The sequence below is a fragment of the Eptesicus fuscus genome, chromosome 14 (assembly GCF_027574615.1).
Source record: "Eptesicus fuscus isolate TK198812 chromosome 14, DD_ASM_mEF_20220401, whole genome shotgun sequence".
NCBI lineage: Eukaryota > Metazoa > Chordata > Mammalia > Chiroptera > Vespertilionidae > Eptesicus > Eptesicus fuscus.
Window position 1 is genome coordinate 38,425,117 of NC_072486.1, and position 12,780 is coordinate 38,437,896.

Genomic DNA, 12,780 nt, shown 5'->3' on the forward strand with positions numbered 1-12,780 from the left:
TAAAGTGTGAAATGTTTGCACCTGGCTATAAAGCAAGTTGTGTTCCTGGGCTGAAGAAACTGCAAGGAGGCTAGTTGTCCTTAGGGAGAGGAAGCCGGGCGTTGCTACATGACATCATTACCCAGCACCCATAGCCACCGTTTCTGGGCTGTGGGCCACATTTTGCACCATGGGGTCTCGGCAGTGTCAGCTGCAATTTGGTGGGGTGTTGCTCCGGGGTGGTGGCGGGGCCTGTGTCCCACTTGGGGGAAGCTGAGTTTTGCTTTGTGGGTGCCAGGTCCGCAGTGCCATTTCTCTGTGCGCGTCATGGCAGCTCCTGCATTGAGCGTCTGCGCCCTGGTGGTCAGTGCACGTCATAACGACCGGTCGGATGGTGGGACACTTAGCGTATTAGCCTTTTATATATACAAATATGCATACTGCATACTTTCTTACTTAAATCCCTCCTTACTTTCCTTTCTACACTCATTCAGGACCAAATCACCTAATGATCAAATTACTGGATCAATACTGCCCAATAGAAATATAATGTTTACAACATATGTAAATTTAAAAATTTACAAGGGTGAAATTAATTTTAATAATATATTTTATTTAACCAATATATCTAAAACATTCCAAAATAGGACCAATACTAAAAAATTAATATTGTGTTAGTTTACATTCTTTTTTCATAAGATTTCAAAATTCAGTGTATATTTTATACTTACAGCACATTTCAATTCAAACTAGCACCATGTTAAGTGTTCAAGAGCCACATACTAGTGCTTACCAAAATCATTAACTCAAATGTAGACTAAATAGGTAATTCTCAAAAAATTAAATCAAGATATTTAATAGGCTTCTTTAAAAGGTACAGTCATTAATAATAACAAAAATTCAAAGTAAGATATTTTTATTTTATCAAACTAACAATGTGCTTTTCTTAAAGTGATAATACTGAAAGCAGATGAGGGGACTTAATATGCACTGCTGAGTATAAGAAAAGAATTTGGTTACAGAGGTGAACATCTGTTCACATATAAATTATAGAATATGCTGTTTTCACATTAGTTTGCTACTCTTACTTTTTGATATTTAAAGTCGTTAAAATCCTATTATACATATAATGTTACTACAAAGAGCTGGAGCTTAGACACATATACAAGTTACTATCTTCTAAATAACTACACATTTTTAAAAATAAACTATTTACATATTTAAAATGATGAATGAATAAGTCACCTGAAATTTCATCATTTCATTTTCCAGTTACCTCTATTAATCTCATTACCCTAAAATTTTATATCAGTAACTATTAATCTTTAAAGTTTACTAAAGTATAATATACATACAGAAAGAGCATGTGCGTATACAGCTAAATTTTCACAAAAAATGAACAAGCACCTTGGGACCACTCTGTACTCCCTTCTAGTCTTTTATTTTTTTAAAATCTTCACCCAAGGATATGTTTTTCATTAATTCTAGAGAAAGAGGAAAGGAGAGGGAGAGCAAGAAACATCGGATGATCCATGTGAGAGAGAAACATTGATAGGATGCCTCCCACAGGCACACCAAGCACAGAATGAACCCGCAACCCAGGTACGTACCCAACAGGAAATTGAACTTGTGACTCCCTGGTGTACGGGACAATGCTCAACCACCTCAGCCACACCTGCCAGGACTCCCTTCTAGTCTTAATGCAACACCCTGAAGGTTAATCCAATCCTGACTTCTAACCACATAGATTTAAAACAACTATAAAATTTTAATGGTATGTATATAGAATATGTCATACTATAAACCTATAATCGCAAAATACAAATATTTTACAAAATAATATTATATTAGCTTCTCAAGAAATAAAACTATAATATGGTATAACCTACAGTTTTTATAGATCCTATTTATAAGTATGCTTATTTGTAGACTTTTCTCAGAGCAATTTTAGGTTCATATAAAAATTGAACAAAAGGTACAGAGATTTTCCCACATATACCTCCTGCCTTTACACATCCCAAATTTTAAAAATATTTATAACTAATATACACATTCAGAAAACAGAGTGAAAGACAATAGTTCAAATTATTAAAAGCCATTGTTTTTATGTGACAAAGGTTTCTAAGTTGCTGCAATAGGATCATATTAGTTTCATAACTCAGGAAAAAGGGTCTTGGAATATGCCTTCAAGTTCAAATAAAGTTAAACAATTCCATGAAAGATGAGTTGAAGGTGTGTAGTCATTATATCAAAAACATCAATAGAGGTTCTGGTCAATATGGAAGTGCAGGTAAATGCGGTACTCAGAACTGCTCGCATCCACATCAAAATTACAACTAAATAACAGAACAACCATCATTCAGAATGCCTGAAATCTAACTGAACACAAGTCCTTTAACTAAGGATATAAAAGAAGACACAATGAGAATGGAAAGAGGGGCAGAGAAATGGAACAGGTTAGTTCCATACCCACATGTGGCAGTTAAACATCAGGAGGACTATTGCTGGAAGAGAAGTAGCCGTAACTTCTGACTGTGAAAACCAGCGCGGATTATGGCTGAGTGAGACCAAAGCTCCTAGAGACCCAGATATTACTCTTAAAGGGCCTGAACATGGACTTATTAGAACTCACTTGCTTTGAGTTCCAGCAATGGGACAGCAGCTAGAAAAGTGCCAGGGACGTATTGGAAGGAACTAAATTGTCTGGGTTCAGGACCAGGACAGAAGACACTGTTCCTTTTCTGAGCCCTCCCCTCACAGAGCCAGCTGGGAGTCTCCATTAACCTCGCTAACACTGGTGATTCCCAGAGACCGGACCCCATCCCAACTTGCTGGCCCACACAAGCCATTTCCAGTGGCTTTTCCATATAAACAGCCTCTCCTGGCTCATACTTCTTTGCTAAAATCTCTCAAATAAGCAGTATCTTGCCCTTGTATCCCTCATAACTCTTACCAAGTGGCATCGGGCCTAGGTACTAGAGGAGGCCAACCTCAGTTTGCAGCTTGGCCTCTTCCAGGGAACCTCTAAGCCCAGTGCAAGTAGCAGTCATGTGGAGATCAGCTCATGTCAGGTGGCCCCAGGCAGGGCACAGGGGGTGACTGACCTTGCACCTCCCATCCCAGGAGGTCCCAGAGCCAGTGCACCCAGTGGACAGCTTCAGACCACACTGGATTACAACCCAACCACCTCCACAAGTGAGACATTCAAGGGATGGACTCAGTGGGCACCAGAGCCTCAATGAAGCAAGACCTGCTCCATGGATTCAGACCCTGCACAGCAGCTCCTCCACTGTAATCACAGCTGGTCCTTGCAGCTGATGGGCCTGGGATGCCAATCCCTCCCAGGGACGTGCCAACAATAATCAAGGCTCAACTACAACATTATAGTGCACACAACCCACATGGAATGCACCTGGAGCAACCAGCTCGGGTAACCAGGGAGGCTGCGCTATTGGGCCCTATAGGACAACTAATAAACAAGGCCACTCTACCAAGTACAGGAGATATATCAGCTATACCTAATACATAGAAACAAACATAGGGAAGCAACCAAAATGAAGAGACAAAGAAGTAGGTCCCAAATGAAAGAACAAAAGAAATCTCCAGAAAAAGTACTAAATGAAATAGAGTCAAGCAAACTACCAGATACAGAGTTCAAAGCAATGGTTACAAGGATGCTTAAGGAACTAAGTGAGAACTTCAACAGCATAGAAAAAGACATGGAAACCATAACAAACATCCAGTCAGAAATGAAGGATATACTAACTGAAATGAATAAATTACAGATAATTAACAATAGAGTAGAGAAAGCAGAGAATCAAGTCAGCAATTTAAAAGCTAAGGAAGCAGGGGGAAAAATCGTAACAGAAAAAAAAAAATGAGGATAATGTAAGGAGCCTTTAGGAAAACTTCAACCATACCAACGTTTGCTTCATGGGGGTGCTGGAAGGAGAAGACAGCAAGAAACTGAAAGACTATTTGAAAAAAAACAATGACAGAAAACTTCCCTAACCTGGTGAAGGAAATAAATATACAAGTCCAGGAAGTGCAGAGTTACAAACAACATGAACCCAAAGAGGCCCACACCAAGACACATCAAAATTAAAATGCCGCCGAAACCGGTTTGGCTCGGTGGATAGAGCGTCGGCCTGGGGACTGGGGGGTCCCAGGTTCGGTTCCAGTCGTGTGCATGTGCATTGGTTGCGAGCACATCCCCGGTGGGGGTGTGTGCAGGAGGCGGCTGGTCGATGTTTCTCTCTCGTCGATGTTTCTAGCTCTCTGTCCCTCTCCCTTCCTCTCTGTAAAAAATCAATAAAATATATATTTTTAAAAAATTAAAATGCCAAAGTTAAAGACAAAGAGAAAATCTTAAAAGCAGCAAGAGAAAAGCAGTTAGTTACCTAAAAGGGAATGCCTATATGGGATTGGAACGAAATATTCAAAGTGATGAAAGCAAGGACCTACAACCAAAATACTCTATGCAGCAAAGCTATCATTTAGAATCAAAAGACAAATAAAGAGTTTCCCATACCAAAAAATAATAATAATAATAATAAAGTAGTAAGTTCATAAGCACCAAGCCAGTATTAAATGTTAAAGGGTCTTCTTCAAGAAAAAGAAGAAAAAAAAAGATAAAGAATATGAATAATGAAATGGCATTAAATACATATCTGTCAACAATTACTTTAAATGCAGATGGATTAAAATGCTTCAATCAAAAGGCATAAGGTGGGGGGTGCCCTGGCCAGGGTGGCTCAGTTGGTTGGGCATCATCCTGTGCACCACAGGGTTGCCAGTTAGATTCCCAGTCAGGGCATATGCCCAGATTGCAGGCTCAATCCCCAACTGGTGGGCAAGCAGGAGGCAGCAGATTGATGTTTCACTCTCACATTAATGTTTCTCTCTCTCTCTTTCCTCCCTTCCTATATCTCTCTAAAAATCAATAAACTATTTTTTTTTTAAATAAGACATCAGGTGAGGGGAAATGGAAGATATCTGCAATAGTATCAACAATAGGGAAAAAAAGACAGAGGGTAATTGAGTGGATAAGATCCTTATATAGGCAGTTTACAAGAGACTCACCTCAGAGTAAAAGATACAAATAAACTGAAACTAAAGGGATAGAAAAACGTATTTCATGAAAATGGAAACAAAACAAAATAAAGCTGGGGTAGCAATACTTATACTAGACAAAATAGACTTTAAAACAAAGAGTATAAAAAGAGGCAAAGAAGGACCCAGCAACTCCACTTCTGGCTATTTATCCAAAGAAACCCACAACACTAAATCGGACATATGTTTATTGGAACATTGTTTACAACAGCCAAGATATGGAAGCAATCCTAAGTGTCCATCAATAGATAAATGGATAAAGAAGAAGTGGTACACATATACAATGGAATATGATTCAGCCATAAAAAAGAATAAAATCTGCAATAAATGAATGGACCTAGAGCTATTTTCAACCAGTGTGCAGTGGCACATTGGTGTGCAGTGAAAGAAAGAATTTTTAACATGCAATACCTATTTAGTCAGGGCACAGACCTCTTTTCCCTTAGAATGCCAAATAAAAAAATGACAACAGCCAATACAACAATACCCGTCCTATGTGAACGAATCAAAATTATACTTATTTTTTTTGTCAGATCGGCAAAAAATATATTTTTTGATGTGCCGCAGAATTTTAGTAATTAGTTTGTGTGTGCCGTAAGATGAAAAAGATTGAAAATTGCTGACCTAGAGAGGATCATGCTAAGTGAAGTCAGTCAGACAGAGAAAGATAGCCCTGATAGTTTGGCTCAGTGGATGGAGCGTCAGCCTGCGGACTGAAAGGTCCCAGGTTCGATTCCAGTCAAGGGCATGTACCTTGGTTGCATGCACATCCCCAGTAGGGGGTGTGCAGGAGGCAGCTGATCGATGTTTCTAACTCTCTATCCCTCTCCCTTCCTCTCTGTAAAAAATTTAAAAAATCAATAAAATATATTTTTTAAAAAAAGATAAAATGCCAGATGATTTCACTTTTATGTGGAGATGGGTGAAAAAGGTGAAGGAATTAGAAATACAAATTGGTAGTTATAGAATAGTCACAGGGATGTAAAGTCCAGCATGAGGAATATAGTCAATAATCCTACCTAATAAGAGTAATATGCAAATTGACACTAACTCCGCTACAGCCACAAGCCACGCCCACCAGCCAATCAGAGAGATTATGCAAATTAACCCAACCAAGATGGCTACAGCCACGGAGAAAGTAGGAGGGAGGCTTGGGTTTCCAAGGCGATAGAAGAAGCCAAGCTTTCCGCCTTCCCTGGCCAGCCTAAGCCTCTACTCAAGGCTACAAAGTTTCAATTATAGAAGGTAAACAAATCCAAACAGAAATGGCTGCCAGCCATGGAGCGAGCAGGAGGCTTGACTCCGCTCCAGGATACAAAGTTTCAATTGTAGAAGGTAAATAAATTCCAGATACCAGGGCCTCCGCTTGGGTCACTAAGGGGGCGTGGCTGGCCTGCAAACCACCACAGGCCCCTCGCTCAGGCCGCCCCACACACCAAGGGAACCCCCACCCTGATCCGGGACACCCTTCAGGGCAAACCAGCCGGCCCCCACCCCTGCACCAGGCCTCTATCCTATCCTATCTAATAAAAGAGTACTATGCAGATTGACCATCACTCCAACACACAATATAGCTGCCCCCATGTGGACAAAAGATGGCCACCACAAGATGGCCAGCAGGGGAGGGCAGTTGAGAGGGACCAGGCCTGCAGGGGAGGGAAGTTGGGTACAAACAGGCTGGCAGGGGAGCAGTTAGACATCAATCAGGCTGGCATGGGAGTGGTTAGGGGGTGATCAGGCTGGCAGGCAGAAGCGGTTAGGGGCAATCAGGAAGGCAGGCAGGCGAGCAGTTGGGAGCCAGCAGTCCTGGATTGTGAGAGGGATGTCCGACTGCCCGTTTAGGCCCGATCCTACCGAGACTGGGCCTAAACAGGCAATCGGACATCCCTCAAGAGGTCCCAGATTGGAGAGGGTGCAGGCTGGGCTGAGGGACACCCCCCATCCCCATGCACGAATTTCGTGTATCGGGCCTCTAGTATTGTAATAACTATATATGGTGTCAGATGGGCACTGCATTTATTAGAATTATCACTTAAGTTATATAAATGTCTAATCATAGGGTTGTACACTTGAAACCAATATAATATTGTATGTTAACTATAATTTAAAAATTAAATTTAGAAAAAGAAGCCGAAACCGGTTTGGCTCAGTGGATAGAGCATCATCCTGTGGACTGAAGGGTCCCAGGTTTGGTTCCGGGCAAGGGCACGTACCTTGGTTTGTGGGCACATCCCCATGGGAGGTGTGCAGGAGGCGGCTGATCAATGTTTCTAACTCTCTATCCCTCTCCCTTCCTCCCTGTAAAAAAATCAATAAAATATATATATTTTTTAAAAAAAAAAAAGAAGAAGCTGCAGAGCCTGCCCCATGTGGTTCAGTGCTTGAGCATCAACCTGTGAACCAGGAGTTCACAGGTTCGATTCCGGCCAAGGGCGCATGCCCAGGTTGTGGGCTCGATCCCCAGTGAGGGGCGTGTAGGAGGCAGATCGATAATTCTCTCATCATTGATGTTTCTATCTCTCTCCCCCTCTCTGAAATCAATAAAGATATGTATTTTAAAAATAAAATAAATAATATGAAGAAATAAACCAAAAGGAAGGCATGGGATCAAGAAAAACAGGACTCAACTAAAGTGAAAGAAATTCCCAGAATGTCAGCTAAGGAAAGTCCCAAGATGACAACTCTGCAGCAGGCCTAAAAGGAAACAATCCAGACCAAAGCCGGAAGGACAGCTACAAAAAGGATGGATAACTACAGGAACAAATGGAACTGGTAAGTATATCTCACAGATGTGACGATGGGGAAAATTGCACCGAGAAGCATTTTATGAATCTGCTGGAGGGTACAGAAAGACTTTTCTAGACAAAACTAAGCAAATGAAAAAATTAGACATTAAAAACAAAAGGTTACACAAGAAAATGAAATTATAATAAACTATCTCAGCAGTAACAAATATTTGGTCATAATGATGAAAACTCTGAATATGAATTTACCCTAAAATTGTGGAATAACAATATTAGAAAGATGAGGAATAGTCTAGTTTTTAAAACCTTTGAACATCTATCCCTTTAAAATCACTGACATTTACATACCGCCAATTATCCCATTCTAAGAAAAGCCTCTATTTTCTTAAAGTTAAATTCTATAACTACACTTTCAAGTAAAAAATTCAGTAAAATGTTCTGGTTCTGTCTTGGGATGTATTGCATGGTCATTCAAAGAAAAAAAAAAAAGCTAATAAATGCAAAGCAAAAACTAACAAAAATTAGATGATCTATGTTTTTTTTCCCCAAAAAATAAAATAAAATGGAATGTTTCACGAATGTGTGTGTCATCCTTGCACAGGGGCCATGCTAATCTTCTCTGTATTGTTCCAATTTTAGTATATCTGCTGTCGAAGCGAGCACTGATCTTATAAGTTTTATTGGTTACTGGAGTAAGATAAGGCATTTTGTTATCTAATACGTTTGTTCTGTTGTTTGTTATACTATAATTCTGAATGTTGGATACCTTCAGTACATGTCCCACTTTTACTTCCACATTTACTGATTCAGTAAGTTATTCAGTCTTACATGGGCTGTGAACTCTTCAGCAGATTACCTCTGTAAGCACCAAAGCCTGGTTTGTTCTGCACATTTTTTATAAGAAATTTAACTTTTACTTGATAACTCAGGCTGTCATCAGATAACTCAGATAGCTGCAATACTATGACAGAGGCTTTAGGTGTGTAAAGCATCAATCCATATACTAAGTGGGCCTAGACTGGTATGCTTTTATAATTCTCTTGTTTATCAGTCTTAACTCTCAATGATCCTTCCTGTATCTGAATTGACCCACCTTTTAATTTGTTATGAGGTTAACAAAAACCAATTATCATGCTTCTGACTCAAATAACATTTACTAAATGCCCTGCCAATAATACAAATAAATTCTGTTAGAATTGTAGCCAATGTAAAAAATTAGCAGTTCCTACAAAAGACTTGAAAAAAACAATTCTAATATAAATAAAGGAGCTTAATTGCTTAATGAAATTGAGAGGCTAAATCTTTTGGATTTTTGTTTTTTGAAGGATCTATTCCTTGTTTCAGTGTCTTAATACCTAACTTACGGTTCCGATTCAGACTGTTCAATCAGTGAGCTATGGGATAACTGAGAGGGTTCACTAAACTATCCTATGTGCTATCCAGGTGAACTATCCAACTTAGGGTAACACTAAAAAATAGGAATATATACCTAAAACAAAACACCTGGTTACTCATTCACTAAGATTTTTACAAAAAGCCCAGAGAAATAAGAACTGTATTACATATTAGGACTTTTATATTTGCAATTATAACTAGAGGCCCGGTGCACGACATTAGTGCACTGTGTGTGTGTGTGTGTGTGTGTGTGTGTGTGTGTGTATGTGTGTGTGTGGCGGGGGGCTCAGCCCAGCCTGTGCCCTCTCACAGTCCAGGAGCGGGCCTAAGCCAGCAGGCAGACATCCCCAAGGGGTCCTTGGCACTGCCGCCACTGTACTCGCCAGCCATGAGCCCAGCTTCTGGCTGAGTGGTGCTCCCCCTGTGGGAGCGCACTGACCACCAAGGGGCAGCTCCTGTGTTGAGCGTCTGCCCCCTGGTGATCAATGCACATCATAGCAACCGGTCATTCTGCTGTTCGGCTGATTTGAATATTAGGTTTTATTATATAGGATTGAATGCATGTATGTAATCTTGCTATTTCAATAATACTGTTGCTTAAGAATCTTCTTAATTGATTAAAACAACACCTTAATTCAGTATATCAGAGCTTTAGAAGGATATAAGCACTTCCCAAATTAAGGGAAATATTTTCACCATTAAATTTACCATCAAGACACTGAAAAGCAATCCTCTTTGATTTTTAGTTTTTTTTTTTTCTCAATAAAATAGCTCTGTAAAAAAAATAAAAATCTGCCTGTTTGAGCGTCACAGTTCAATTCTGGGTCAGGGCATATGCCTGGGTTGCTGGCTCAATCCCCAGCGTGGGGTGTGCAAGAAGCAGCCGATTAATGATTCTCTCTCATCATTGATGTTTCTCTCTCTCTCTCTCCTTCTCCCTTCCTCTCTGAAATCAAGAAAAAAATATTTTTTTAAAAATGAAAATCTTAAACATGATAATATGTATGAAGTCACTAATCAAAAAAACCTAAATAGGTCATGGAAAAACATCTTTCCCACATCTTAATGTAAAGGTATCATTGCTTATATTCAGACTTAATTAGATAAGCTGTAGCCTTCAAATGGAGGATTCTAAATGTAATTTAAAAGTCCAGAAAATTTTTTCTTTTAACAGCCATTTCACTTTAAGGGCCATTTTAAAGTCAGAATTGTTGAAGAATGCTTACTTATTTTCAGCCATTCCAATACACTGACAACGGTATACTCAGATTCACTTCCTCATTCAAAGAACTTTAGAAAAGCAAACAGTTGACACATCGCAATGCACAGACTTTCAGGCACTTATAACTTTTAAATGTAACCATTAAAAAAACAAAGTAGCTTTAAAATACTAGAAAAGCAAACAGTTGACACATCGCAATGCACAGACTTTCAGGCACTTATAACTTTTAAATGTAACCATTAAAAAAAACACAAAGTAGCTTTAAAATACTAACCAACTAAAATTCCAGACGTCAAGTAGTATAAAAACTACTTTCCGAGAAGCAACCTTCTCCAAAGCTGAGATCTTTACTTTGTGCAGGAGTACCAGATGGCTATGCTTAGATGTCAAAGCTTTACTACGGGCAAAAACACCAAGAAAGAAGTAACTGTTGCTACATACTCATTTACAGCATTTTTAAAATTTGTGAAAATAGCCATTCTAATTCAAATATACAGAGAATTTTTCATGATGTAAGCCACCATTAGATCAGCAGTGCTAAAACTGTTTTGATAACTCACTTTTCCTTTCCAAAAACAAAAATACTTTGACAATACCCTGCATTAATGTATATTGACGCACTTTTAAGCTTCTGCTCACAGAAAGATCTAACTTTTCAACCAGTCTCCACGCCGTACCCATGGTCAGATCCTTTGTGTATCAACAGCCGAACAGGTAGAACCATCTGTTTTAAAGAAATACTTTCAGAAAAGTGTACGGCTAAGCTACATCTGAAAACTGTCTGAGAAGGACGTATAAGAATTTGCCTTTTTCTGATGCTAAAACACTTTGCAGCCACTTGCTCTGGCCCCAAAACGTGAACACTCCTGATTGTATCATTTGCTGCAGAAAAGAAAGAAAAAGAAAAAAAAAAAAAAAAAAGGCTGTGCAAGCTTTCTGAAGGATGGTATTGCAAACAGGAACACTCAAAACACTCAAGCCTATGGAGCGGAGAGAAGAGGGGCGGGAGGGTACCTTACGAAACAGCACACTGGGGGCCCCGCACGCTACCTCATTTCCCTAATAGGGATGAAAAGCTCAGGCCTCGGGTAGCTTCCAGCTGACGCCAATGCTCTCCACACCCCCTTTTTTTGACAGGATTTTCTGGCGCTAGAGCCTCGTCACAAACATGAATTCCAGGACCAAGTCTAGACCGTCGAATAATCCATCGAGCGCTTTTTTTTTTTTTTTGCAAGAACAAACCCTTCCAGGATTCCCGTTCCCTCTCATCCCATCTCCCTCCGTAGCCAAACCACTCCCAGGCGGGTCTTCCAGACCCGGTTCCGCCAACCCTTAAGCGCGTTCCCTGACAGGCAGAGACGATCGAGAAAAGGCGAGTTTCGGCCCTTCCCCTCACGGGGACCGAAATTGCAGGCTCCATTTCCTGTCCCCAGGAGGGCTGCAAAACCGTCCGCTGAGAACCGGACGCCTCTCGCCCCCTCCACAGCCCGGCGCACGCGGCCACCCGCGCTCCTCCAGCCCGGACGCGGCGAGCGCGGCGGGGGCCGGGGGCGCCCTCCCCTCCGCTGCCGGCGCCGGCACCCACCTCGCGGCAGCAGCTTCACCTCCCCGTTCTCCTCCCGGGCGGACCCGCAGGCCTCGCCCGCCCCGCCAAGGCCGTGCCTCCTCCTTTCCTTCTCCCGCTTCTCCTTGGCTCTGCGCGGCTTGGCGTTGGCCGAGGCGGCGGCGGCCGGCAGGAGAGGCTGAGGCTGAGCGTGCAGCAACGCAGGGGGGACCAGCAGTTTGCGCGACACCGGCTGAGACGAGGAAGCAGCGGAGGCTGCGGACGGGACGGCCGTGCCGGCGGAGAAAGAGAAACTGTTCCGAGCAGAGGACGGGGAGGGGGCAGCAGAAAGAGCCGCGAAGCTCCAAGGCGCGGGGCTGCCGTAGCTCTGAGGCGAAGGAGCCACCGGCGGCTGCAGCTGCCTGCTGTTCCCGCCGCTGCCCCCTTCTCCGTTCAGTCTCCGCGGCGCCTTCTTCTCCTCGGTCCGGGCCTTCTTGGCGGACAGAGGACCCGGTGGGTCCCGGGAGGCGGTCTGCAGCTTGCCAAACGGTTCTTTCCCCGAGACGGGGGCGGCGGCAGCGGCGCCGTGCGCCGAGCTCGGCGGTTCCGCCATTTTGCGCTCCTGTTGTATTTACTCTCCTCGGCTCCGGGCGCGGGGCAGGGGCGGGGCCCTCCGCGAGGGGCTGTGGGGGGCGGAGCCTCCGGCCACCGGCCTGGCCCGTCATTGGACGAGCCTTCCTGAGGGATCCCTCTGAAAACCTGTTAAAGGCGCGAACCTCGACCCG

The 12,780-nt window shown here is 42.3% G+C and overlaps 1 protein-coding gene and 1 non-coding gene across 3 annotated transcripts in view; both read right to left on the reverse strand.

Annotated features, from left to right (window-relative positions):
• RSBN1L (round spermatid basic protein 1 like) overlaps positions 1-12,758 on the reverse strand; it is a 57,639-nt gene extending 44,881 nt beyond the window's left edge. The window contains exon 1 of one of the 2 annotated variants that reach the window (XM_054725939.1): positions 12,038-12,752. In XM_054725939.1, the coding sequence (XP_054581914.1) occupies positions 12,038-12,608 (571 nt within the window). In that variant the 5' untranslated portion in view covers positions 12,609-12,752. Of the gene's footprint in view, positions 1-12,037 lie in introns of both variants that reach the window. The other variant, XM_008149706.3, reaches the window with a different exon arrangement.
• LOC114235013 (U6 spliceosomal RNA) lies at positions 8,392-8,498 on the reverse strand. The gene has a single exon (XR_003621196.2). It is a non-coding gene; the product is annotated as a U6 spliceosomal RNA (small nuclear RNA).
• Positions 12,759-12,780: the final 22 nt, after the last annotated feature.